At 46.2% G+C, this 23845-nt stretch overlaps 1 protein-coding gene across 5 annotated transcripts in view; it reads left to right on the top strand.

The window, feature by feature from the left end:
- The first annotated feature begins 1194 nt into the window (after window positions 1–1194).
- The window catches only part of WDFY4 (WDFY family member 4), a 271838-nt gene continuing 249187 nt past the window's right edge, over window positions 1195–23845 (top strand). For 2 of the 5 annotated variants that reach the window (XR_003002427.1, XM_024739045.1), the window contains exons 1-2: window positions 1195–1384; window positions 20443–20693. Coding sequence is in view for 4 of the 5 variants with exons in the window: in XM_024739045.1 (XP_024594813.1) it covers window positions 20460–20693 (234 nt within the window). In the remaining variant the exon portion in view is untranslated. Of the gene's footprint in view, window positions 1385–5285; window positions 5392–20442; window positions 20694–23845 lie in introns of all 5 variants that reach the window. The other 3 variants (XM_024739043.1, XM_024739044.1, XM_024739042.1) reach the window with 3 other exon arrangements.

Consider the following 23845-nt stretch of genomic DNA (forward strand, 5'->3'; position numbering starts at 1 on the left):
TTGTACACACTATAGTACAATGGTTCTGGAATATAGTATAACCAGGAGCTTAATTTGTTGCTCTAAAAAAATTGGAGCCCATTCTGGCTTGACAAGGTGACACTTGCATACACCTCTTGCATGTCTCAAGGTGATCTGTGTGCAGAACACTTCCAGTTTCCATTCTAGCTTCTTTTCTACCCATGAACAGTCGAATGAGAAATGAGAATTTGATCAGGGATGTTGGTACCTCTGACTACTGTTGGGGAGTGGGTGTGGGGTCAACATGGGCATGTGACGAGGTCTTAAGCTGGACAGGTCTCCTAGGTTGACTGCTATCTCCTGGCAAGTTTGCACTGGCAAGAGTTGAGATATTACTACAAATGTTTTCAGCCTCTGAATCAGTCTCAGAGCCTTTTGCCTCCCATAAAAGATGATGTTGCTTCTCACTTATAGTTACTCATAAACAGTCAGTTGATTGGGGGCTAGAAACAGGTGATGAGCTAGCTTTAAGGATCAGGCGTTTGTGCTAACCACTGCTCTTGCTCATGTGGCACAGGGAGATACTGTGTTTGAATGGACATGCTGGCTGGTCCTACATGGATGATGCTATGGAGAGATGATACGAAATGATTCAACCTAATAAGCCCAAAAGAGCAAGAATCTTGATGCTGAATTCCAGAGAACTTCATTCTATTACTTAAACTTTTCTTTCATCATCACTTTAATGTTACCCACTGATATTGGGTAACAATATCAGGGACTCCCTTCTCTTTTTTTTGTTGTTATTGTTTTTTTTTCCTTTTCTAAATTGAAGTATAGTTGATTTACAATATCGTGTTAGTTTCAGGTGTACAGCACAGCAATTCATTTATATATATACACATATATGTATACACATATATAGAGATACATATCTTCTTTTTCAGATTCTTTTCCCTTATAGCTTATTACAAAGTATCGAGTATAGTTCCCTGTGCTTTACCAGAAGCTCAGAGAGGAGAGGTGAGGCCAAGGAAAGGAGAAAAGTCCAGCCAGATAGTCCAGGGCTGAGTGAACTCTGCGTCCACTTTTACTAGTTTTCCCTCTTTGCCCTTAGCCCCACCCAGCACTGCTTGACCATACTCCCCTAAGCGGCTTTTCTACAGGGCCCGGGTCACCCACCAGAACTCAGGCAGCTCTGCTGATGGCTAGGAAGTGGGCAGAATCAGGCATCTGTCGACTCTCCACTTCTGCTTTCTCCAGGAAATGAGCAGAAACCCAGCTCAAGTGATTCATAGTGAAACATCGTTAAAGACTGAAGATTCTGGGCTCGGTCCTCTTCTCCTAAGCCTGAGGGGCTGTGGCTGGTTATGGGGGCGCCCATGCCATCTGACGTCTCTAGGCCCTGACGGACATACTCCAGGTAGGTCACCTTGCTCTTGGCCACGCTAGGTCAGCCCAGAGGTGGGCATGGGGGTCCTGTCTTCCGGGGCAGGCTGATTGGCCGCCTCCTGGAAAGCTGAGCATGGGAGCACATGTGACCACCAGTGCCTGATCTGGGTTTGTGCATGTGGGAGAGGAGGTAAGCTGAGGAGCAGGAAGTATGTGCAGGGCAGGTGGCACATGTGCTCAGGGCTACTCCGATGTCTGGGTCTGCTGGGGTATCCCACTCTTGGGGTGTCTCAGTGTTGGGATGTTTGTCACTGTTGGGCTTTGCTGAGCCGGGCCAGGCTCTGGCACTGTTCCTCATCCTCCTACTTCAGGTCAAGTCCTTTCTCATGGTTCTGTTAAGGAAGGTGACCTGCCACACCTAGGAGAGGCTGGACACGGGCCCGTGTCTGCCAACTGTCCAGGGGTGGAGAGAGGGGCTGGCCGTGAGACTCCCCTGCCCACCCCCCATGTGGGCCTCTGAAGGGTCCCAAACAGAGGGGGACACTTCAGACTGGTCACCAAGAGATCTGGCTCCTTCCTGGCCCTGTGGTCACTGCTGGGCGTCTGGTAAGTAGGTTCCCCTTGGGGCCATCCTTTCCTCGTCCGAATTACCACGTCAAACCTTAGCAACATCAATATTTTTGAATCAGCAGGCCCACTGGTTCAAGAATTAGCTCTTTTCTCGCCGCCTAAAATTGCACCTTATAGAACACAGAACCAATCCTTCATCCCAACCTCTCTGAAGCATGAGGAGCTAATCTGGTAACTAAGGAGTTCGTGTGTTACCTTTTCCATGGAAAGTTTCAATTTTAATATGATTTTCTGCATAGTCATCCATTTAATTGTTCAACAAACATTTATTGAGAGCCACTTCCTGCCAGGCACTGCTAAAGACGGCCGTGTCAGTGGTCAGGGGAGGGTGGTGCCCAGTGCCACAGGCTCCAGTGGGCTGGAGAGCAGAGGGTAAGGAGTAGGGGTCAGGAAGCCAGGGAGAGCACATGTCTTCTGAGTGGAGGCCTGAAGGAAGGGAGGGCCTGAGCCATGTGCGTTTCTGAGAAGCTTTCTTGGCAGGGGGAACCGAGAGGGTCAAGGTGCAGAGGAGGAGGCCTGGTGGAGACCAGGGTGGCAGCGAAGGCCAAGGAGTGTGCCAGGTGACCTGGCCAGAGAGGGCTGGGGTTGAGTCAGGTCAGGGAGGGCCTTCCTGTCCAGTGTGAGGACCTGGGCTGTAGTCCCCCAGACTTGGGAAGTTTTGAAATATTGAGTAGACAGAGAAGAAAATTTAGAAAAAGCGTATAGGGTGTAAGGAATAAAAATTGCACAAGCCCTGTGTGCCGTCACCTCAGTGTTGTTTTAAAGATCATGAGCATCTTTGAAGTCATCTGTGTGCTCATCCTTCTCTGTCTCTTCAGAGCTGTTGATATGAATTTTGGGTTTATTGTTCTTTTGTCTTTCCTTATAGTTCAACCTTGTATATTTAAATTGCTAAATATGTTATTTGGTTTTGCATGGCTTTGACCTTTGTAAATAGCAATTAAATATTCTTTTAAGACTTGTTGAATTGCCTCAAAATTGTTTCTGATATTCCTTCATATTGTTGCATGTGCCTCTGATTCATTCATGTTTATTGCTGGATAGTATCCTGTTATACATGAATATACCTCAGTATACTCTCCCAATATACTGCCAGTGGGCACTTGGGATATTTCTAGGTTTTGTTTTGTTTTGTTTTCCTATTATGAGCTGCTAGGTGCCGTTAGCACTTGTAAGTGCTAGTGGGGCTCTCCTTGCACATATATCCTGGGGGGTGTGTGCAAGAATTCCCTAGGGTGTATATATCCTAGAAGTAGAATTGGTAGGTAGTAGGGTATATAAATCTTCAGCCTTATTGGATGATATCAAAACTTTTTCCAAGCCAATTGTACCACGTTACCCACTCATCAGCAATATGTAAAAGTTTCCGTTGCTCTACATCTTCACCAACATTTGATCTTGTTAGAGTTTTATACCAATTCAGTGCAGATGAAAAGCCATCTATGTTTTGAATTTGTAGTTTTTGAATTACTAAGGTTGGGCATCTGTTTATATGCTTATTACTCACTCTGAATTCTTTTTCCTCTTCAAATCTTTTTCTCTATGGGCCATCTGTCTTTCATCCTATTGGTTTTCTGTAATTCGGTACATATTCAGATGTTAATTCTTTGTTTCTTATGTATGTTTTAAATACTTTTCTCTTATTTGTGCCTTGTCTCCTTATGTTATTTGTGATTTCTATTAATGATTGAATTTCTCAGTTTCAAACAAGCTTAATTTACCCATATGTTCTCTTATGATATACACTTGTGTATTGTCTAAGAGATTCTCCTCCACTTTAAAGTCATAAAATTATTCTCTTACATTATTAAATTTTAAAAAATAATTTTGCGCTTCATATTTAGTCTTTAATCCTACTTAGTAATGATTTTCCTATATGGTGTGAGGTAGCAGGTAATGTTTTATTTTATTTTGTTCTTTCCATATGGATAACCAAGAGTCTTTGCTCCACAAATCAAAAAGGCCATTCTTTAGCCACTAATCTACAACTCTGTTGTAAATCTGTGTAGTGGGTCTGTTCCTTGGCTGTCTTCTGTCAATGTGTTTCTCCCTTTGCCAACACTAAATAATATTATTAACTAGAGGCTTATAATAAATTTTGGTATCTGGAAAGAGTCTCCTCATTTTTTTCTTCTTTCATTCTGGCTTGACATTCTCGGTTCCTTCTTACTTAATATGGATTTTAGAATCAGCTTATCAGGTTCAACAAAAAAGTTATGTTCAGATTTTATTAGAAATATAATTTGAAGAGAAGTGATATCTTTATGAACATGACTCCGCCAATTCATGGACATGGTTTATTTCCTTATTTATTTAGGTCTTCATTAAAATATCTAAATAAAATTTTATAATTTTCTTTATAAAATTAGTGCACACTTTGCCTAGATTTATTCTTAAACGGTTTATTTTTATATCATTGCCACTGTCTTTAAAAATATGTTTTTTTGACTCTTGCTGACATATGCTTCCATTTTAAAGAAAAATCACTTTCTATGGGTATCAAAGGGAGAAGAAAGACTAGCAGTAAAGAGGCTGTTGTAATAATCCAGGCTGGAGGTGATGGTGGCTGGCCGCAAATTGATAGTAACAGAAATAATGAGAGGTGGTCAGAGTGGTGAGATTCTAGATACTTTTGAGAGGGATTTGACAGTGTTGCAAGCGTTGGGTGTGGGAGAGAGAAATTTAAGATGATTCCAGAGCAACACAGAGACTGGAACTGTCATTTACTCAGCTGGGTCAAGGGTGGAAGGAACTCATTTGCAAGGTGGTGATTATTCCAGAATATCGATGTGGACATATGTAAAGGTGGAGATTCCTATTAGACATCAAGTGGAGGAATGAATTCTTGGCATGCCCCCCCAGGTGGCCTTCATGATAGAAAAGCAAGGCAGCGTGGCCACTTGGGGGAGGGGGTGTTGTTACACAAAACAAACCGAAACATCGGAGTTTGGCGCAGAGAAAGGTTTATCAATCGAGGAGGCGCCGACTCAGAAGATGGGAGGTCTAAGCTCGTCTCAAATCTATCTTGCTAACTGGCTGGGGCACAAGGCTTTTAAAGGCGAAAACGGTAAAAGGGATAGGGTCGTAGCATACGTGATCAGTTCATGGACCTTCTGATCAGTTGGTGGTACGGTAACGGTGATGTTTTGGGAATCTCAGTCATCAACCTTCTGGTTCCAACCAGTCTGGGGTCTACGTGCCTGTGCTCAGCGTGTAGTCACCATCCTCTACCTGGGTGGGGGTCTTAGTTTCTACAGAACAACTCAAAGATAAGCATCAGATGGTTATCTATTTCCCTTCAGGAGGAACTAGGAGTCCTGTGACTCTCCTGTCCTAATCATTAACTGCTTGAGTCTGCTCTTTGGAACACGAAGAAGGCTTAGGAGACTAAAGCTTTTTTTTCCCCCTGTAAGTAAGAAATGGGGGGCATGGAGGGTCTTTTTCACTCGGGAGGGCCCCATAGGGTCGTGCTCAGTTTCAATTCCCCCTTTCATTTGTTACTCTTCAATCCTGAGGGGAACAGGTGCTGGACAAGATCTTTCTTATTCTCTTTCGAATGAAGTTTTGGATAGAGGGGTTAAAATTCAGCAGAGGAACTCGATTTTACTGGGACTTGGTTTCAGGAGTGGAGATATTTTGTGCAGAAGGGGAAGCAGGAAGATGAGCTCCTCAGAGGTCCTTGAGCCACACTGTAGAGCTCACACCCATTTTATTTACAACTAGGGCCTTGCTTTGGTTGTCTCCCTCCAAGGGCTTCAAACCATCAAAATGCACCAGCATTTTGCATGGGAAATGATGTCTCCAGGCAACATTTCTAAGCCCTCTGCACACCTGTTAAACACTTAAGTCTCAAAGTCCAGGTCTGTGTTACCCAATACAATAGCTTATAGCCATCCCTGAAAAGTGGCCAGTCTGAACTGAGATGTGCTGTAAGTTGTAAAATGCACCTTGGATTTCAAAGATATTACAAACAAACAACAAAAGAAATATAAACTATCTTATCTCATTAATACTTGAAGATATTGATTACATATTAAAATAATATTTTGATATATTGGCTTAAATAAAATATATTTTTAAATATATTTAAACAGATAGATTTACCTAATTTAACCTATTTATTCTTACTTTCTAAATGTGGCTGCCCCCAAATTTAAAATTGCACACGTGGCTTGAATTTGTGGCTAGTTTTCTATTTCTGCTGGGAAGCACCCTTCAGAGAAATGATGCTTCTTGTTCCATGGCTAAGGCTTTTGTGAGGAACATGGTTCAAGAAGGATGGGAAGTTAGAGAAGTGAAAAGTCACTTGTCCTACATAATTCCTAGAAGAAAGAAAGGATGGAGGATAAGAAGAATGGATATAGTGCTTACAACAAGCTGTACACTAGATAGGGCACTGGTATTTGCAATCTCATTTGATCCCCACAGTGAGATCAGTTTCATCACTCCCACTTTACAGATGAGAAAATGGAGGCTCAGAGAGGTAAGGTCCTTTGCCCTCAGACAGTAAGTGCTTTGTCTGGGATTCGAGCCTGGTTCCACCTCATACGTCTGCATGCTTTGCATTAGGAACACTACCACTGAAAAGCTGACGGAACACTTCTGGAGAGATGTAGTCAACATTTGGCAGGAGTGTGAAAACTGCTCTTCCCTTTTGGCCAATGGTTAATCCTTTTTTTGAGAATTCATCTTCATAGATAATTCACAGCAAACAAAAAGATTGCACGGGGATCCTTTCTCCCAGCATTGCCCATAACAGCAGTGGAGATGCCCAAAGCATCCCATTAATAGGGAGTAAGAGAGTCAATTATGGGGATTCGACCAAGAGGATTCTTCTTGGTCATTAAATCTGATAATTTAAGGAAAAGAGCAACATAGAATGTGCTTATGGTATGATCATGGATGATTAATGCATTAAAACCTTGTACATCAATTACAAGTAAAATATACTTGGATGTGAAAAGTAGTATGCAAAAAAAAATAAAAGAGGGCAGGAAACACTTGTTGATTTTTGTATTTTCAATAATAAGAAAATTGCCAAGCAGCACTCCAGTATCAGATTTTCAAAAGATATACACAAAATATAAAGAGTTATACAGTCAAAGATGAAAAAAGATATGCACACCTGAAGAAATTGTGTCGTAGAGTGGTCAGAGCATATCGGGAGTTAATAATGTTGAAACCTACAGTGAGCCCCCAGAGATTTCACTCCTCCCGGGAATTTGGAGGGTGAGGAATAGGATGGGGGAATCTCAGCATCTGGAGACCTTCATACAGAGACCTAGCCTCTGCCCACACTCTCCACCCTACTTCCACCCTGCATCCCTCACAGTGGCACAAAACCATCTGCGGTTCAGCCTCACCTCTCTCGTCCCTTTGCATGCCCTTCCCCCTGGAGCAATTCTCTCTAGCCCAACAACAATCTTTCTTCACCTCCCCTCAGGCTCCCTCTCCAAAGTCCCTGCTTCTGTGAACCCTCTCTTACTATCTTCCACCCTCACCCCACCCCACCTCATCCCCAATTACCAGCTCCTTCCTCCCTCTTTCCTCTGCTTCTTCCCCTTAGTGCTGGATTCCTGCTCCAAAGGTTGTATTTCAGGCATTGTATTACAGCATCCTTTTTCCTGCCTCCTGTCCCCTGCAGGCTGTGAGTGCCTGAGGGCAGGGGCTGGGCCCTCTGGGCAGGCTCAGCATCTACCAGAGGGTCTCTGTATGCCATCTGTGACACTCCCTGCTGAGAGCCCCACAGGGACTCCCAGGACACTGCATGGGATGAGGGCCATGTCCATTACTGGCATTCATGGTCCTTTCCCAACACACATCCTCACCCCATCCCTGCTCCCTGTGCTCCAGCCTTGAACCCCACCTTTGTCTCTGAACACACATGCTACCTGGAGTGTTTGTCCGCTTTGCTTTGGGGACACCTCTTCCTCATCCCCCAGTGCCCATCCTGGGTGCAGTCTTTTCTGAGAAGCCCTTCCAGACCACCACTCCCCTTTCTGGGCTGGGCCATGAGCCTTCTCTGTGCCCCACAGCCAGGCACCTCCATGCCCAGCACCTACTCCACTGTGTCTGTTTCCTCAAGTCCAGGGTGTGGATCAGGGGCAATTCTGCTCCTTACATGTTTAATAATCAAATGGCCACAACACAGAGAAAGCTGAGTAAAGCTGCAGTTCTGGTGGCTAGCCTGGAGGGTGAGTGATTAACGCTGGGTGTGCTGCTGGTGTCAGCCCAGGAGTGACTGGCCAACTAGTGCCCACCTTGTGCCGGGGCTAATGAACCCTGGACCCTGTGGCTCCCAGAGAGCAGCTCTTTCCTGGCGGGATGGCGAAACCACAGGGTCCTGCTCTGGGCCTGCTTGCCTGCAATGTGAGGGGGCCATGGCAGGCCTTGTGCTAAACATCTCACAGCCAGGGGTCAGCAACAACTCTGCAAGGCCAGCCAGGGAACCCCTGTAGAGCTGCTGGCAGTAAGAGTTTCCAGCTAGTACCTGAGGTGCCCCTGAGGTCTGTTTTTACCACAGTTGACCACTGTGTCAAGCCAGCCTGGGGTGGTAAAAGGGGGTGGGGGGCTTTGGAGTCAGAAAAGTCTGCATCTGACCTTGATTCTGACACTTAGCAGCAGTTTGATTTCAGATAAGTTACCTATTTTCTCTGAATCTCAATTTCTCTGAGTCTTGCTTTCCCCGTCTGTATAATGGGCATAATAATACCTACGTTACAAGTTTTCTAAGATTAGAGAACACCGATGGCCTGTTAGTGATGTGCATTCCATTATGGCCATTCTCACTTAGGAATCATTTCTTTACGTTCCAGTGGAGGCCAAGCCACGGATTAACTCCCTCGCTGGGAGGCTCCTGATTATGGGAGCTGGGCTGCTGTCACCAGCCCATGTCTTTGTGTGACAGTGGTAGCTCAGTTGCAGCTAAGCTTTGAGGGTCTGGCCAGGGGAACTGCTCCCTGGCCATTTTTGGCAATGTGGAAGTCAGTACACATACCGAGATATAAAACTGGGTCCCTTCCCCAGGACACCGTGAGTTCCTATATTTTGTTGCTGTTGCAAAAACCACAGAGGTGTGTGCCAGCCGGGAGTGCACGGACTGAAATCAGAAAAAGGAAGTGAGGAGGACCGTGGGAGGTGTTGCCCCACCTGCCTGGTTCCTGCCAGTCAAGTCCCCATCTTAGTCTTCAGGGGAATTCCTGAACTTCTGGAAACAACCTGAGCTGCCTCCTTTTCCTCTTGGGTCATTTGAGGCAGGATATAGGGCCCTGGCCTCTGCTGTTCTCTGCCTGCGGGCACTCTGAGCCCTCGGCTGATGTAAGAGGTGGTGTCACTTGCTAACTGGAGGGGCTTGGGACTGCACCAAGGTGATCGCTGGTCCTTGCCCTAGAGCTGGGTGTCAAGGCTCTCAGGGCACCTCTGGCTCTGCTCACACCTCCACCCTCCCAGCCATTGTCTGCAGAGCTTCTATTTTCCCACCTGCCCCTCCTGCGGCTTCCCGCTGCACATGCTCTTGTTTTCGCCCTGGAGCCTCGCTCCTGGGGACAGCATTCCTGCTCCTGGTTTCTACTCTTTATATTTGAGATGACCAAATCCTCACTTCCAGTCCTGTCTCCATGCACTCCTGGCCCCACACCTCTCAAGGCCTCAATTTGGTCCACTCAGTGTCCTATTGTCCTTTCAAACCAGCTCCTTGTGAAAAAACCCGAGATTGGACAGACTCAGTGGACAGGCCAGCAGGGAGGTGATGCAGAAGAGAAGCCAAGGACTCCAGAACACATCCACAGAGGGCCTTGTAGGCTGACATTCCCTCAGGAAGTGCAGGTAGATTTCAAGAGCCTCGAGGCAGCAATATGCATAATGGGGTAGGGTGGGGGGCGGCACGTAGGATGGAGGAAGGTGCCACTGTGAGACCCTGGACATGGCCTCACATACATTCACATGCTTAATTCTTCCCACAACCTTGCGAGGAAGATTTTGTTCCCATTTTACAGCTGCAGACACTGAGGCTCTGAGAGCCTAAGTCAATAAGACTGCAGGTTAGAAAGAGAGCTAGGATTTGAAACAGATCTGTCTGACGCTGCTCTGGGTCAGCCTGCCCTGGGTGGGGAGGGGTTGAGACAGGTCTAGCCAAGTAGTCTAGGCTCAGGGTTGTGGTGTTATCTTACTACGGAATCAAGGCCAGAGGCTGCCACACATCCTAGACTCACAGGGCCCATTTCCAGATGCGCTGAGCTGGCCTGCTGGTGAGCTTGGCACTCTTGGGACCTGCCCAGCTCACAGTTAACCCAGGGCCTGCTGCCTGGCCTTCAGACAACAGGGTTTCCCGGGAAGCAGGAGAGACCTAAAATTAGTCCCTCACTCTCTCCCTAACCAGCACTGTGACGCTGGATGAGCCACCCACCTCTCTGGGCCTCAGTTCTCTAGGCATTGCACACTCTGGGATTCTTTAGCAAGGCACCCTTCCGGGGACTTCCAACATCTTCCCAGGCCCCCATGTCTCCTGGGGACACACAGGCATCACCTGGGACCTTGTAGAAAACACGCCTGCTTGGGGCCCACCCAGACCAATTAAGTGGTAATCTCTGGGGACCAAGGTGTGCAGCCAGGGCTGGTGATGATGGCTCTATATCTAAACTCATCAAGTGGATTCTTCATCTCTTTGGATTATCTCAGAGGTCCCTTTGCCTCCTTGTTTCCAAGGTGATCCTTCTAACTGGAGTGCTCATCACCTACGTGTGGGGTGTGCGTCAGGCCCCCGGCTTGTCTTTCCCTGTTCTAGGCCTGGCTTATGCCAGCCAGGAATAACCTTTCTAGATCTGTGCTTATCACATTGTTCTCCTTTTCCAGACTTTCAAGATCTTGCCATTGTCTAGAGCCCCACGTCTAGCTGTGTCGGCCGACGTGACTCGGCTATAGTGTGATTTCTCATCATGCCTGCACTCAGCCCTCCCCTGTCTGGAGAGTCCATCTGCTCTCACTGAGCTGGGTGCTGTTCAGGGTCCTCATCTGGCTCTTTAGTCTGGTTTGTGCAGATCAGGTTGGGATGTTAGCGAAACCCCCTTTGAGCAGCAGCCCCAGTAGAAGGAGCAGGGGAGGCAGGGGGACGCTTCATACCAGCATGTTACTGACGACTTCTTTGTCTCGGGACCCATCGTCCACAGTTTCACGCCCACTTTTGCTTCAATGTGTTCTCAGATGCAGAGACAGATAGGAGGGTGCATCTTTTATCCACAACCCCAGGTACGGCTACTCCCGTGCCATGTGCTCCTGAGAAGGCGCAGGCTAACGTGTGCCTGCTGCCCAGAGCCACTCAAGCATTGAGGGTGGACTTCAAAGTACGTGGGAGAGGCTGGCTGGCGGAGGGCTCTGCCGGGCTTTTTCCAACATGGCCGTGCTGCTAAGCTCAGAAGTGGGGCAGAGGTCTCTCCTGTGCATCGGCTGTTCAGGAGCGAGATGCAGACCCAGCGGGCATGCCCAGGCTGCAGAGAGCTCCTCCTGCGGTTCTGACCCAAGCTCTGCTGTTTCTCCTCTTGCCCCTCCACAGACAGCAAGGGTCGTTTCCACCTCTTTGCTATTGTAAATAATCATGCTTATAAACATGGGTATACAAGCATTTTTGGACTCTTTTGTGAGGGGTATCCTTTTACTTTTTATAATTGAGCCATCTTGTCTATTATTTCAGCCAATTTGACCAAATGATCATTTAATAAATACAGTCGATGCTTGAAAAACATGGGTTTGAACTGTGTGGCTCCACTTATATGTGGATTTTTTCAGTGTAAATACTACACCATCTATGGTTAGCTGGATCCACGATGCTGAACCATGGATATGGAGGGCCGACTATAAGTTACACGGGGATTTTCCCCACGTTATTCAAGGGTCAACTGTATAGTATTTTTAATTGGATGGAAAAGTGGATGGGAACTTGGGGTGCAGCCTCCACCCTTGACCAACATGGAGACTGAGGCCTGGGAGGGCCTCCAAGTGAGCCCCTATCTGAGTGTGGCTTCTGTTCACAGGAGATTTGATCCTGGCCCCAACCAGTGACCTTCCGAGGAAGGAGGGGGTGAGCTTAAGGAGGAGCACGTTGGCTTTGCAGTCAGACACAGAACGTGCAACGTGGCCATCTGCGGAAGTGACTGACCCTCTCTGAGCCTAGCTTTCAGCACCTGTAAAATACTGCCCCTGTTTGTTTGCGCCCTCACGGGGTGTTGTGTGAAGATAAGGTGAGACGATACAGAGATCAGGATGCAGAGCCATAGTAAAGTAAGCTTTCAGCAAGTGGAGTTATTATACAATTAAACACGTGGGTGTAACCCTTTGGTGCTGGATAGAAACAGGTGAAGGGACTAAACCCTTAGCCTCTAGCTTCTCTATTGGTGCTCTTTCCACCTCGGTGTGTTTGGTTTTTTTTATGTCAGGTTGATTGACATGTGATTTACAGACAGAATATTTTATCCTTCTTAGTGTGCCCTTTGGACACACGTACACAGTTGTGTGACCACCACCACGGTCAAGATATAGAACATTTCTACCACCCCTTTGCCCTTTGGAGCCACCCTCCTACCTGAAATCCCTGGCAACCACCAATCTATTTTCTGTCCCTATAATTTTGCCTTTTCCAGAATGTCATGTAAATGGGGTAAGGCAGTACGTAGCCTTTTGAGATTGGCTCCTGTCACTCGGCATAAGGGCTTCGAGACCCATCCGGGTTGCCGTGGGTCAGTAGTGTGTTCCTTTTTACTGCAGAGAAGCATCCCAGTGTATGGAGATACCTGTTTGTTGTTTCATTCACGCCTTGACAAATATTTGGGTTGTTTCCAGGTTTGGGCAGCTATGAATAGATCTACTATAAACATTCATGTATAGGTTTTTATATGAACATTAAGTTTTTACTTCTCTAGGGTAAATACCCAGGAAGGTAATGGTTGGGTATACGTTTAACTTCCTCAGAAGTTGCCAAACCGTCCTCCAAAGTGGCCGCACCACTTGCGTTCACAGCAGCGAGAGTGACAGTGTGGTTGCTATGCATCCTTGTTAGCACTAATGGATTTTTTGTTTTTTGTTTTTTTTTGCGGTACGCGGGCCTCTCACTGCTGCGGCCTATCCCGTTGCTGAGCACAGGCTCCAGATGCGCAGGCTCCACGGCCATGGCTCACGGGCCCAGCTGCTCCGCGGCATGTGGGATCCACCTGGACCGGGGCACGAACCCGTGTCCCCTGCATCGGCAGGCGGACTCTCAACCACTGCGCCACCAGGGAAGCCCTGGATTTTGTTTGTTTTTAAAAGACACTCTAATAGGTGTGTCCTGGTATCTCAGTGTGGCTTTAATCTACATTTCTCTACTGCTAATGTTCTTGTCCCCTCCGTGCTTCTGATTAACTACAGTAGGCTGTGGAGTGAACAGAGCATCCACATTATTGCAACTTCCGCCCACCCCTCCCCCTTTTCACTTGCTTTTTTTAAACTTTTAACTTGTAAGCTCTCTTGTTAGTGTGTAATGGTGGGGAAGAAGGAAGCAAGGCCGAGCCCCACCTTGCACATGTTTTTGGAAGGAGATCTGTTTGTTATTTTTTTTCTGAGAGAACTGACACAGGAGAAGAGCATTTGGATCTGCTGACATACAGCGAGGAACTGACTTTTGAATGGAAAGGAAAACAGGTCATTTACAGCCATACATGGGAAGTTGCTCTTCTGTTCTGTATCATCTGGTTTAGAGGCTCCACCAGCTCCTGGGCCTGGGGACCATGCCTGTGATACAGATGGCAAATAGGTATGCCTCTGCACTGGGTATGTACAATCCAGAAAGGGTGACAGTCATATACGCAGACAAGAAAAGGGGGGGACTTCAATCTTGAATTTTATCATAGCAACTCTTTGTCACTAGGTCTGAGCTTCCCCACGGAATGCACTGAGTCCCAGGTTTCCTCTGACCTGCCCTGTTGGAGGGTGGCTCCACACAACTTCTTGCTCCGTTTCCTCCAGAATAGCTTCCTTGCATCTTAGCCCCAAGGGCTGCTAAATTACATCTCATATCCTGAGACTTTTACCCATTGGCAGATCACCCCACAGGAAGTCAGGGATGAGACGGTCAATCAAATGTGGGTTTAGCGCCTGAACATCTGTAACCCAGCTGATTCTTCAGGCTCCAGATGTCGCCCTCCAGTGCAGCAGCTGTGAGCGGGATGGCCTGGATGTTTTGTTTCTGAGATATTACAAAGCAGAGTTTGGACGATGCTATGGATCTGTGCAGGATAGGTGGGTTGGGGGAGAGAGGATGGGCAGTGATCCCCAACCCCGGGGGCCCGCATGGCCACTTCCAGCCCCAGTGTCCCAGAGGTCATAGGGAATCCCCCTTCTCAGGTCCCTGCAGACTTGTCACCTGGCTCCCAGCGCACGGTGCACAGACAGGGGAGCACCTGGTCCGCACCCCTCACCACACACAACCCACAGGCTCTCAGTCCACTCAGGCACCTCTCCAGCCATTCTGCACTGACTCACTGGCCTGCATCTCTTCTGTGGTCAGTGTGTAAAGCCCAGAGGGTGGAACTGAGATCACCAGGGCCATTTCAATGAGAAGAAACTTAGACTCAGAGAGGGGAAGTGACTTGGTTAAGGCAGTACAGCAGCCAAGCTGGGACTGGACTCCAGTCCTGTGACTCCCATTCTGGCCTGCAGCTCCCCTCTGCCTAGGGGCTGAGTGAGTGGGCAGGTACCTGCACAGCTGCCAGTCTCTCACTCCTGTGTCCAGGCTGCAGAAAGGCAGGGCCTCTAGTCGGCCTGGTTGGGCATGCGGAGGAGCCATGACTAAACTGGCCTACGTGCCACATGCCCTGAGCCTGACCCAAACTGGGAAACAGCTTGCCGGCACAGAGCAGGGCCTTGTCTTCCCCTGGAGACCCCTGGAACCCCTAGCAGCCTCCAGACCTCTCATCCTGCCAAGGCCATCTTTCCCTTCACCCGTCCCCAAACTTCTACTTATCCAAAACACTTTCAGTGTGGTACCTGGCTAAGCCCCTCCTTCTTGCCTGGGCACCAAGCAAGCCCTTTTTTGAGTTCAGCCTCCGGTGTGCAGTGCTGTCTACAGACCCAGGGTAGACTCTACTTTGGCTACCGACTCACAATGGTACCCCGGGCAGGTCACTTCTCTGCTCCGAGCCTTAGTACCATCTGCAGACAAAGGCTGATAGATTTGACATTGTTGGATGGAAGGAAGATTAAGTGAAGGGATGCAGGTAAATGCCCGTACAAAGGAGGCTCCAATGAATGCCGTCCCAGAGCACTGACTTTATTCCCTGAGGGGTCCCATTATTAGCCCATTTCACAAAGGAGGACACTGAGGCTGGGACAGGTTTTGTCACTTGGTCTAAGCCCGTCGGATTCAAACTGGAACAGCCTGGCTCCAGAGTCTGTGCTGGTGCCTGCACCTGTTTACAGAGGTAAGAAGACACTTTTGATAACGAGTGAATTAGAATGGTTTCTTCTTGCCATTCTTTATGCAGCCCTGAGAGGCTACTCCCCATGTCCTTCCTTTTACAAACAAAACCGAAGCAGGCCTACAGGACAGGAGAGGGGATGGCCACAGCTTGACATCTGAGACATACAACTTCTCCATGGGATGCACAGACCCCATTTTGTTAGAAATTCTTGTTTTTCAAAAATCTGTCTTTTCAAGGGAACATGATTCAAGCATCTCACTTCAGTAAACATGGCTTCTTAACTTCAGAGGAGATCTGAGGGGCTCTGATATTTCCCCTGAGCGTCCAGCTGTGTTCCCTAGGAACACATTTTTGCATCTTGTGTCCCAACACTCACTTTGTCTTCTCACCTGCTTCTCCTAGAAACGTGGTGTGTTAGCAGGCCCTCTGATTCATTTTATTGAATGAATCGGTTAGTAGCACCTGCTGGGATAGCCCCAAAATGACTTTTATGTGACAGAAACAAGCTTAGCTTGGCTCCAGCCACCATCCTGTGTGTTGGGATGTCCGTGCTGGACTTGGGCTGGCTCTGTTGATGATGGGAATGTCGGTCTGACTGAGACATAATGACTTTCAGAGTCTGGGGAGAATCCAAGTAGAAAAAGAACTTATTGAGAAGAGGAGTCTGAGCTATATATAGTGAGAGATTTGGGTGCCATCAGCATATAGGTTCATTCATTCATTTATTCATGTATATGGTAACAGTTTATTGAGCATCTACTCTGTGCCAACCCCTGATAAAGGTGCAGTGGTCTTCTTGCACAGAACTAACATTTAGTGGATATGTGGCTCTCGGGGGTAATTAATGCCAGGGAATAGCTGAGGTCTTCTACAGTAAACTTTTGAAATGAGGACATGTGGCATCTGTCTGAAACGAGAAAACTGTTGTGGGGAGTCTGGAAGGACACTGAGCAGCAGACAGACAGAAACGCATCCAACAAAATACGTAGTGAGATACAACAAAGATGCCATTGTTTTTTTTCTAAGTAAAAAATTTTTTAAACTATATGTTACAGGTGTACAATAGAGTGAGTCACAATTTTTAAAGGTCACACTCCATTTATAGTTCTTACAAAATATTGGCTATTTTTCCCGTGTTGTACAATATATCCTTGTAGCTTATTTTATACCTAATAGTTCATACCTCTTACTCCCCTACCCCTATATTGCCCTTCCCTCTTTCCTGTCCCCATTGGTAACCACTAGTTTGTTCTCTGTATCTGTGAGTCTGCTTCTTTTTTGTTACATTCACTAATTTGTTTTATTTTTTAGATTCTACATATAAGTGATATCATACAGGATTTGTCTTTTTCTGTCTGACTTACTTCACTTAGCACAATTCCCTCCTAGTCCATCCATGTTGCTGCAAATGCCAAATTTTCATTCTTTATTTATGGCCGAGTAGTATTCCATTGTGTATATATACATCTTCTTTATCCATTCATCTGTTGATGGACACTTAGGTTGCTTCCATATCTTGGCAACTGTAAATGATGCTGCTATGAACATTGGGGTGCATGTATCTTTCTGAATTAGTGGGTTTTTTTTTTTTTTTTGGATATATACCCAGGAGTGGAATTGCTGGGTCATAAGGCAGTTCTATTTTTAGTTTTTTGAGAAACCGCCATACTGTTTTCCACAGTGGCTGCACCAATTTACATTTCCACCAACAGTCTACGAGGGTTCACTTTTCTCCACATCCAGGCCAACACTTGTTATTGGCTTCTTTTAGATGACAGCCATTCTGACAGGTGTGAGGTGATACCTCGTTTGTGGATTTGATTTGCATTTCCATGATGATTAGCGATGGTGAGCATCTTCTCATGTGCCTGTTAGATGTCATTGCTTTTTACCCATTAAATCAGCAAGAATTAAAAAATGGTAACGAAGGAAGTATGGACTCTGGTACATGCTTGAAAGAAGACTGTACATTGATGAGGTGTTTCGGGAGAAGCTGTTTGGAAATACATGTCCAGAGCCTAACATTTTTACCTCTCTTCAGACCAAGCTATTTCCTTTTAGGAATGCATTGCAATCTGGTATTTAATCATGAATATATGGAAAGGCTTAGACACGAGGTCTATCATCACAGTGTTGTTTATAGTAGTGAAGCATTGGAAATGACTTAAATGCCTAAATGTAGGGGATTAGTTAAATAAAGGATCAGCATGGTTCTACAGCCACCACACACCATTAAAAATGATGATGTAGAGGATCTTTAACAACATGGGAAATATTCACAATACTTTTCTGTGACATAAAAAAAGTTATGAACTAATTTATGAGGGAAACAATGGATTGAGAGAAGGTATTAGCGATTTTAAATGCAACAAGGGATCAGTTTCTAAAATATACTCGCTCAAAGCAACAGGAAAAAGATAGGCAAGGACAAATAAGCAAAGGTTATGAGTAATCATTTTTCAGAAGAGGAAATCCAAAAGGCTATGAGTCATATGAAGAGAGGCTCAGACTCATTAGTAAGTGAGAGAGAAGCAAATTAAAATGAGGGATCAGGACTTCCCTGGTGGTGCAGTGGTTAAGAATCCGCCTGCCAATGCAGGGGACACGGGTTTGAGCCCTGGTCCGGGAAGATCCCACATGCCGTGGAGCAACTAAGCTCGTGCGCCACAACTACTGAGCCTGCACTCTAGAGCCCGTGAGCCACAACTACCGAGCTCATGTGCCACAACTACTGAAGCCCGCGTGCCTACAGCCCGCGCTCTGCAACAAGAGAAGCCACTGCAGTGAGAAGCCCATGCACCACAACGAAGAGCAGCCCCTGCTCACTGCAACTAGAGAAAGCCTGCACACAGCAACGAAGACCCAATGCAGCCAAAAAAAAAAAAAAAAAATGAGGGATCACTTTACTTCAGTCAGATCAGCAAACATTAGAAAGCAGTGTGATGTTAAGCAGGGGTAGAGAGAAGATGGTAGAGGAGCCTGTGGGGGGAGTGTGGCCTGGTGCCAGCTTTCTGGAGGCATCTGAGTTGATGGTGCTTGGTTGAACTGAGAGACATACACCCTTGACTCAGCACTCCCGCTCTGGTGTTTATACCCAGAGTCAGTCACATGCAGCCCCATGAGGGGAGTCTCGTGGGAATGTCCAGGACAGGATGGAGGGCAGTCTGAGAAGTCTCAGGCAATCTGACCATCGACTGCGGAGCAAACAAATCAAATAGGCATGTGATGCCCACTGTGTAACACGGAGCAGCGGTCAGAAGAAATGAGGTTGACGAATACAGAGCCACGTGCTTGGGTCTGAGGTCGTAATGTTGAGTGAGACAGTAAAGCTGAGAAAAGATGCAGAAGGCCGTTCGGGGAACTTAAAATGGTGCATCCAGAAATCATGTTCTTGTGCCATGTTTTATAAGGACTCGTGCTATCAAGCAGGTGGGCTGGGTGGGGTGGGGAAGACGGGACTGGGGGATGAAAAGCCAAGGGAAGAATGAATAAACCATCAGTGCCAGAGAAGAACCTGGTCCTGGTCAGGAAAGAGACCATGCTGAGACTGAGAGATGTGAGGCACCCCGCCACCTGTCCCTGAGGGTCAACCTCAAAACGGAAACAAATAAACCCGCACCAAGTCCCAGACAACCAACCAAAAAAATCAAAAGTACAGATAAAAAGTTTGCTTCAACAATATTATTGAACAGTCTATTCATAGATAAAAGCCTGAATATCAACAGTCATTTTTCTGGATATAGGCCTTGATATTCTTCCTGATATTTTTTTTTCTTCCCAATTTTCAATGCTGAACATACATGGCATTTGTATAAGAAAGTGACTTCTGCAAATGAAGTCTGAGAGCAATAAGCATGTGTGATAGTAGAAGAGCCAGGGACTCATGGAGTTTTGTACCTAAAGGGTGAGAATGTTCCAAAGAGGGAGGACTCATCTGGCCACGTGACCCTTAGTTAACTCCCATTCTAGCCTGCAAGGGGTGTGTGTTTGGGCTAAAAATAAAGCACCTCCGCAGCTGCTTAGCCCAGAGAAAAACACCGGGAGACCCACCTCCGTGTCCATCTGTCTGTTTGCTGTCCCTTGACTGGTGGCTCTCGGTTGCTGGCAGGATGCCGGGATGGACTCCTATGTGGTGACATCGTGGCCTGGGAAGGCTTCTTTCAGGGAACCTGGACACTCTGGTCCCTGCTGGGAGTTTCTTGCACTCCTGACAAAAAAACAACAGGCAAACCTTTGCTGTTCTGTGAGTCAGTCCTGACATGGCTACAGAGTATGACAATTGAAAAGTCAAGGACACAAATAAAGGTACCTTCTCAAGGTTACCTATCTGGTAAATCAGGCTTTGGCCAGTTTCATGGTGTATGTCCCTATCCTCATGCCTACACATTACTTTTGTGTGCACTAACAGAGAAGTCCTTTTAAGTTAACTTGGGGGTTTAAAGAGTCATTTTGAGGACAAATTCCTCCAAAAATATTGAGTGTGAAGCAAATGTTGCTGAGAATGAACTTACATCCTTTTCATCTCATGTGGTAGAAGGAAGTTAAAATAGAAGATATAGAATTACATGCCTCTACAAATATTGGTGGGACATTTACACGTCTGTTCTATTTACTCAGCCTTTTTAAAGAGAAGCAGTGTCAAGTAATCAAAAAACAGGCTTTGGTGTTAAAGGCTTGCATTGCAACTGCATGTCTCACTACCCTGGTGCCTTTTGGTTCAGTCAGTTTCCTTACTTACATAGAAAAAATAGGAAAACCCATCTCTTTCGTGAGAGAGTCTGTGTAGAGAGCCCAGGACGGTGCCTGGTAAACGTTAGATTGTCAATATGAGTCACATCTAAATTGGAATCCCTTTTTTCAGAAGTGTTCCTTATTTTAGTCAGTTTCAGATTCTTAGAGGAACCATCTGCAACAGGAACTGGACTGAATGAGGATGGTACCTTGTCCCACAATCAGTTTCATGAGAAAGTGTTGTGACAGGACTGTTCATTTTTCTTTTTTGCTCTGAATTCAGATCTGCTTTGCTGAGGCATGGAGGCAAAAGAGGTCTCAGAGGCTGAAGACAGAGCTGAGGATCCAGGTTCTGAAAATAAAGGCCAGCCTGATGCTGCTCAGCCTGATTTCCCACCAGGAGGGCAGACCCCTGGCCCCACTGCCCTCTGGGAGATGCTAGAAAGGAAGTTTCTGGAATACCAGCAGTTGGCTCCCAGGAGCCCAGCTGAACATCAGAAGAGCCTGTTGAATCTTCTCCCACTATTCCTAAAGGTTGGTGTTCTCATTTTTGAAACTGTAAAAAGATGATACAGCACTCTGGGGACACTTCTGGGATGATTGGAAGCTGGAGTCAGTAGTTTTAATATCATCACAAGTGGTCTCTGACTGGTCGCTTAGAGGAGAGTGTTGTGCTATTTAATAAAGATAGCAAGCAAGGCTCATCTCCAGGGTGAGGATGGGCTTGGAAAGGATGGACAGTTGGCTCTTGAGTACCATTGTCTCTTTAGTTTAAAAAAATGACATTGTTTAACAATGATATTTTCAATCCCAGCTTGGGAGCCAGAGGAGAAACCTGCACCTTCGGGGGCTAGAAGGGCATCTGTGTCCTGACATGTGAGTGGCAGGGTGGCTGGTAACCTCAAACACCAGTAATGCCAACACCAGGGCCTGGGAGAGCCGGAACATAAATTGTGCCAATAATGCAAACTGAGGTGTAATCCATGGGAGCAGCAAAGCAGTGCTCCCTCCCCTGGTTGCAGACACACAAGAGAAGTCCAGCCTGTCCACTGGGCTGGCACTCTGACTAGTGGCAGCTGGTGACAGTTTGGGTACAAGGGATTTCCTTTATTGTCTTGGAATAAAGCTCCTGCCAGTGAGGTCTGCCTTATAGCTGAAAATATTGAAGTCTAATTGTAGAGCTGGAAATGCGTCTTTTTATGAAGACTTAGTTTTTGCTTGACTATTGATTTTGGGTTATTAGTACAAAAACCATGTACCTACATTCAAAGTACAGAGAATATGAGATACTTTTCACATTGGAAAGTAAACTAGAACAGATGGAGGCTTTGCAGGTTTTTATTGGGAAACCCCTTTGTTAATATGTTTCATCTCACTTATTAACCAGGAATACTTAAGGATTTCCAAAGATGACTCAGAATTTTCTTGGGATCATATTTATAGGATGCATGGAATACTTAAGCATGCCTTTCTGTAAAAAATTGCCAAGTAACTTATTGTCCGTGAATTCATTGATTTTCTCCATGTTTCAGATTCGGATACTCCATCCAACCCATTTCACAGATTGGATAACTGGGGCATGGGGAACATACTGGAAAAGAGGAACTAGATGAGGAGAGAGGGCCAGGTTTCTCCTTCCCAGCCATCCCTGCTCTAATGACCCCAGCTTCTGGGAGGTAGCTTTGTCTCACCCAGTTCTCAGATCAAGTCTGCTTTATAAAAGAAAAAATGTGAGCATTGCCCCCTCTCCCCCAAATCACTGGGAAGGCATATGGGGTCCAGCCACTGCACTGTATCTTTTCCACCCCTCTGGGCAGCCCTAGCTCTGATGAAAGGACTCTGCATCTGAGAGCCAGGGCTTGATATTTCCTTGCCTCTCTCCAGATTGTTGATTTGAGAATTCATTCATTTGTTGTACAAATATTTATTGAGCTCCTATACTCTGTTCTAGGGCCTGGTGCTATGAAAGTAAGGACGACAGATAGAGGTTTTACCTGCATCTGTCCAGAGCAGAGGATAACTGACTAGCACCCAGAATGTGTTCTGTTTGGCTTGTAGGGGTTAAAAATGAATTAGTGCCATTTTTTCAAAGTGGAAACTTTTCAGGTGAGACTTAGACTTCAGATTTCTCTTGAAAACATTTGTAGCTGTCATACCGATAATTGGATGGAGATGGTTGGGGGCACCTCTTTTAAACAGAAGATGGTCTTGGTCTCTCAGTTTACCCTAGTCCCCCACTCCCTAATATCTTTCACCCAACCCATATCACTCATTTATGTTATCTGACCCTGTAGGCATTGACCTCATGGATAGCAAGCTGTTCCTATTATAACTGAACCTCGGTATTGGTCCATGTTTCCCAAACCCTTTCCTGGTAAAAGGAGGAACAACAGCCCTATTGCTGAATACATGGGCTTTAGAGTCAAACAGTAGGGCTCCGGTCCCAGCTCCATTGCTTATTAGCTGTGCATCCTTGAGCAAGCTACTAAATGTTACTGAGCCTCAGTTTCCTCGTCTGTAAAGTGGAATCAATACCAATTTGCTGGGAGACTGTGAGGGTGAGATCAGATGAGGATTGTAAAGTCCACAGCACATGGAAAGCAGACATGATCCCCATCACCTTTCCACCAACCCCCTGGAAACTGACTGCCCATGTGCAGTTTGAGATCCTGTCACCACGATTCCCCAAACTGCTGACAAAATCAGCTATGTTTTGGATCCCTGGAGCCCACCTCTGATGAACCCTGTAGAGGCAGATTATTACAGGCTTTTTATCATTTTCTTAAAATCTATATCTTTTATTAAGTCCTATATGTTTACAAACCTGTTGTTCTTATTAAGTTCTGACTAATAAACCCTGCCAGAACCACAGCCCTCAGGCTTCTTAATTAAGAGCTGGTAGCAGAAAGGAACATGGGGAAGGTGGGAGGTTTTGGGGGGTTGTAGTGCAGATAAAATCTGAGCTGTAGATGAAGACTGAGGACAGCCATTGGAATACAAGTCCCTGTGTTAGAAGTCAAGCTTGTAACCACTCTGTTCTGCATTTTATACCCATAAAACAGAACTCTTCAAGGTTGTCTGCAGAGAACCCCTTAGAAATATCAGGACTTTAAAAAAAGTCATGCCGTCTCCCATGGCATGTGGCCGATTAATGTCTGATACCTCCAAACACACAGCAGGGGATGAACTTCTCCCTTATCCTGTCATTGTTTATACATAAATCTGCATCTACTATGAGGCAAATACAAAGAGGGGCTTGGTTGGTTCTATAGTAAATTCTAGCCCCACTGCCTCCCAAGTTGAAGAAACACTGCAGTTGTTAAGGAGTAAACCCACTCAACATTTTGGTGACTGTCTTGGTGATAAGAAGTCTCAGGGCACTGGTATCCCAGCAGGGAGCTGCCCTGAGGGGATGAGTCAGAAATGAAGCTCTCACTGGGATCTGCAGGCTCTCCTCCTCTACCAAGCTCCATCACTCCCTTTCCTAGGTCAAAGCCAGGGCAAGTGGTTACTTTCACTGATGATAAGTAGTAATATTCACCAAGCTCTAATTAACTAAGCCAGGCATTTTGTTCCATGCTTACAAGCCCTTATAATAACCCTGTGAAGTAGGTGCTATTTTTATCCCAGCTTTATAAATGAGGAAAGGGAGGTTTAGAGATGTTGCATAACTTGGCCAAGGTCAG

Source organism: Neophocaena asiaeorientalis, unplaced genomic scaffold (assembly GCF_003031525.2).
Source record: "Neophocaena asiaeorientalis asiaeorientalis breed wild unplaced genomic scaffold, Neophocaena_asiaeorientalis_V1.1 scaffold202, whole genome shotgun sequence".
Classification (NCBI taxonomy): Eukaryota; Metazoa; Chordata; class Mammalia; order Artiodactyla; family Phocoenidae; genus Neophocaena; species Neophocaena asiaeorientalis.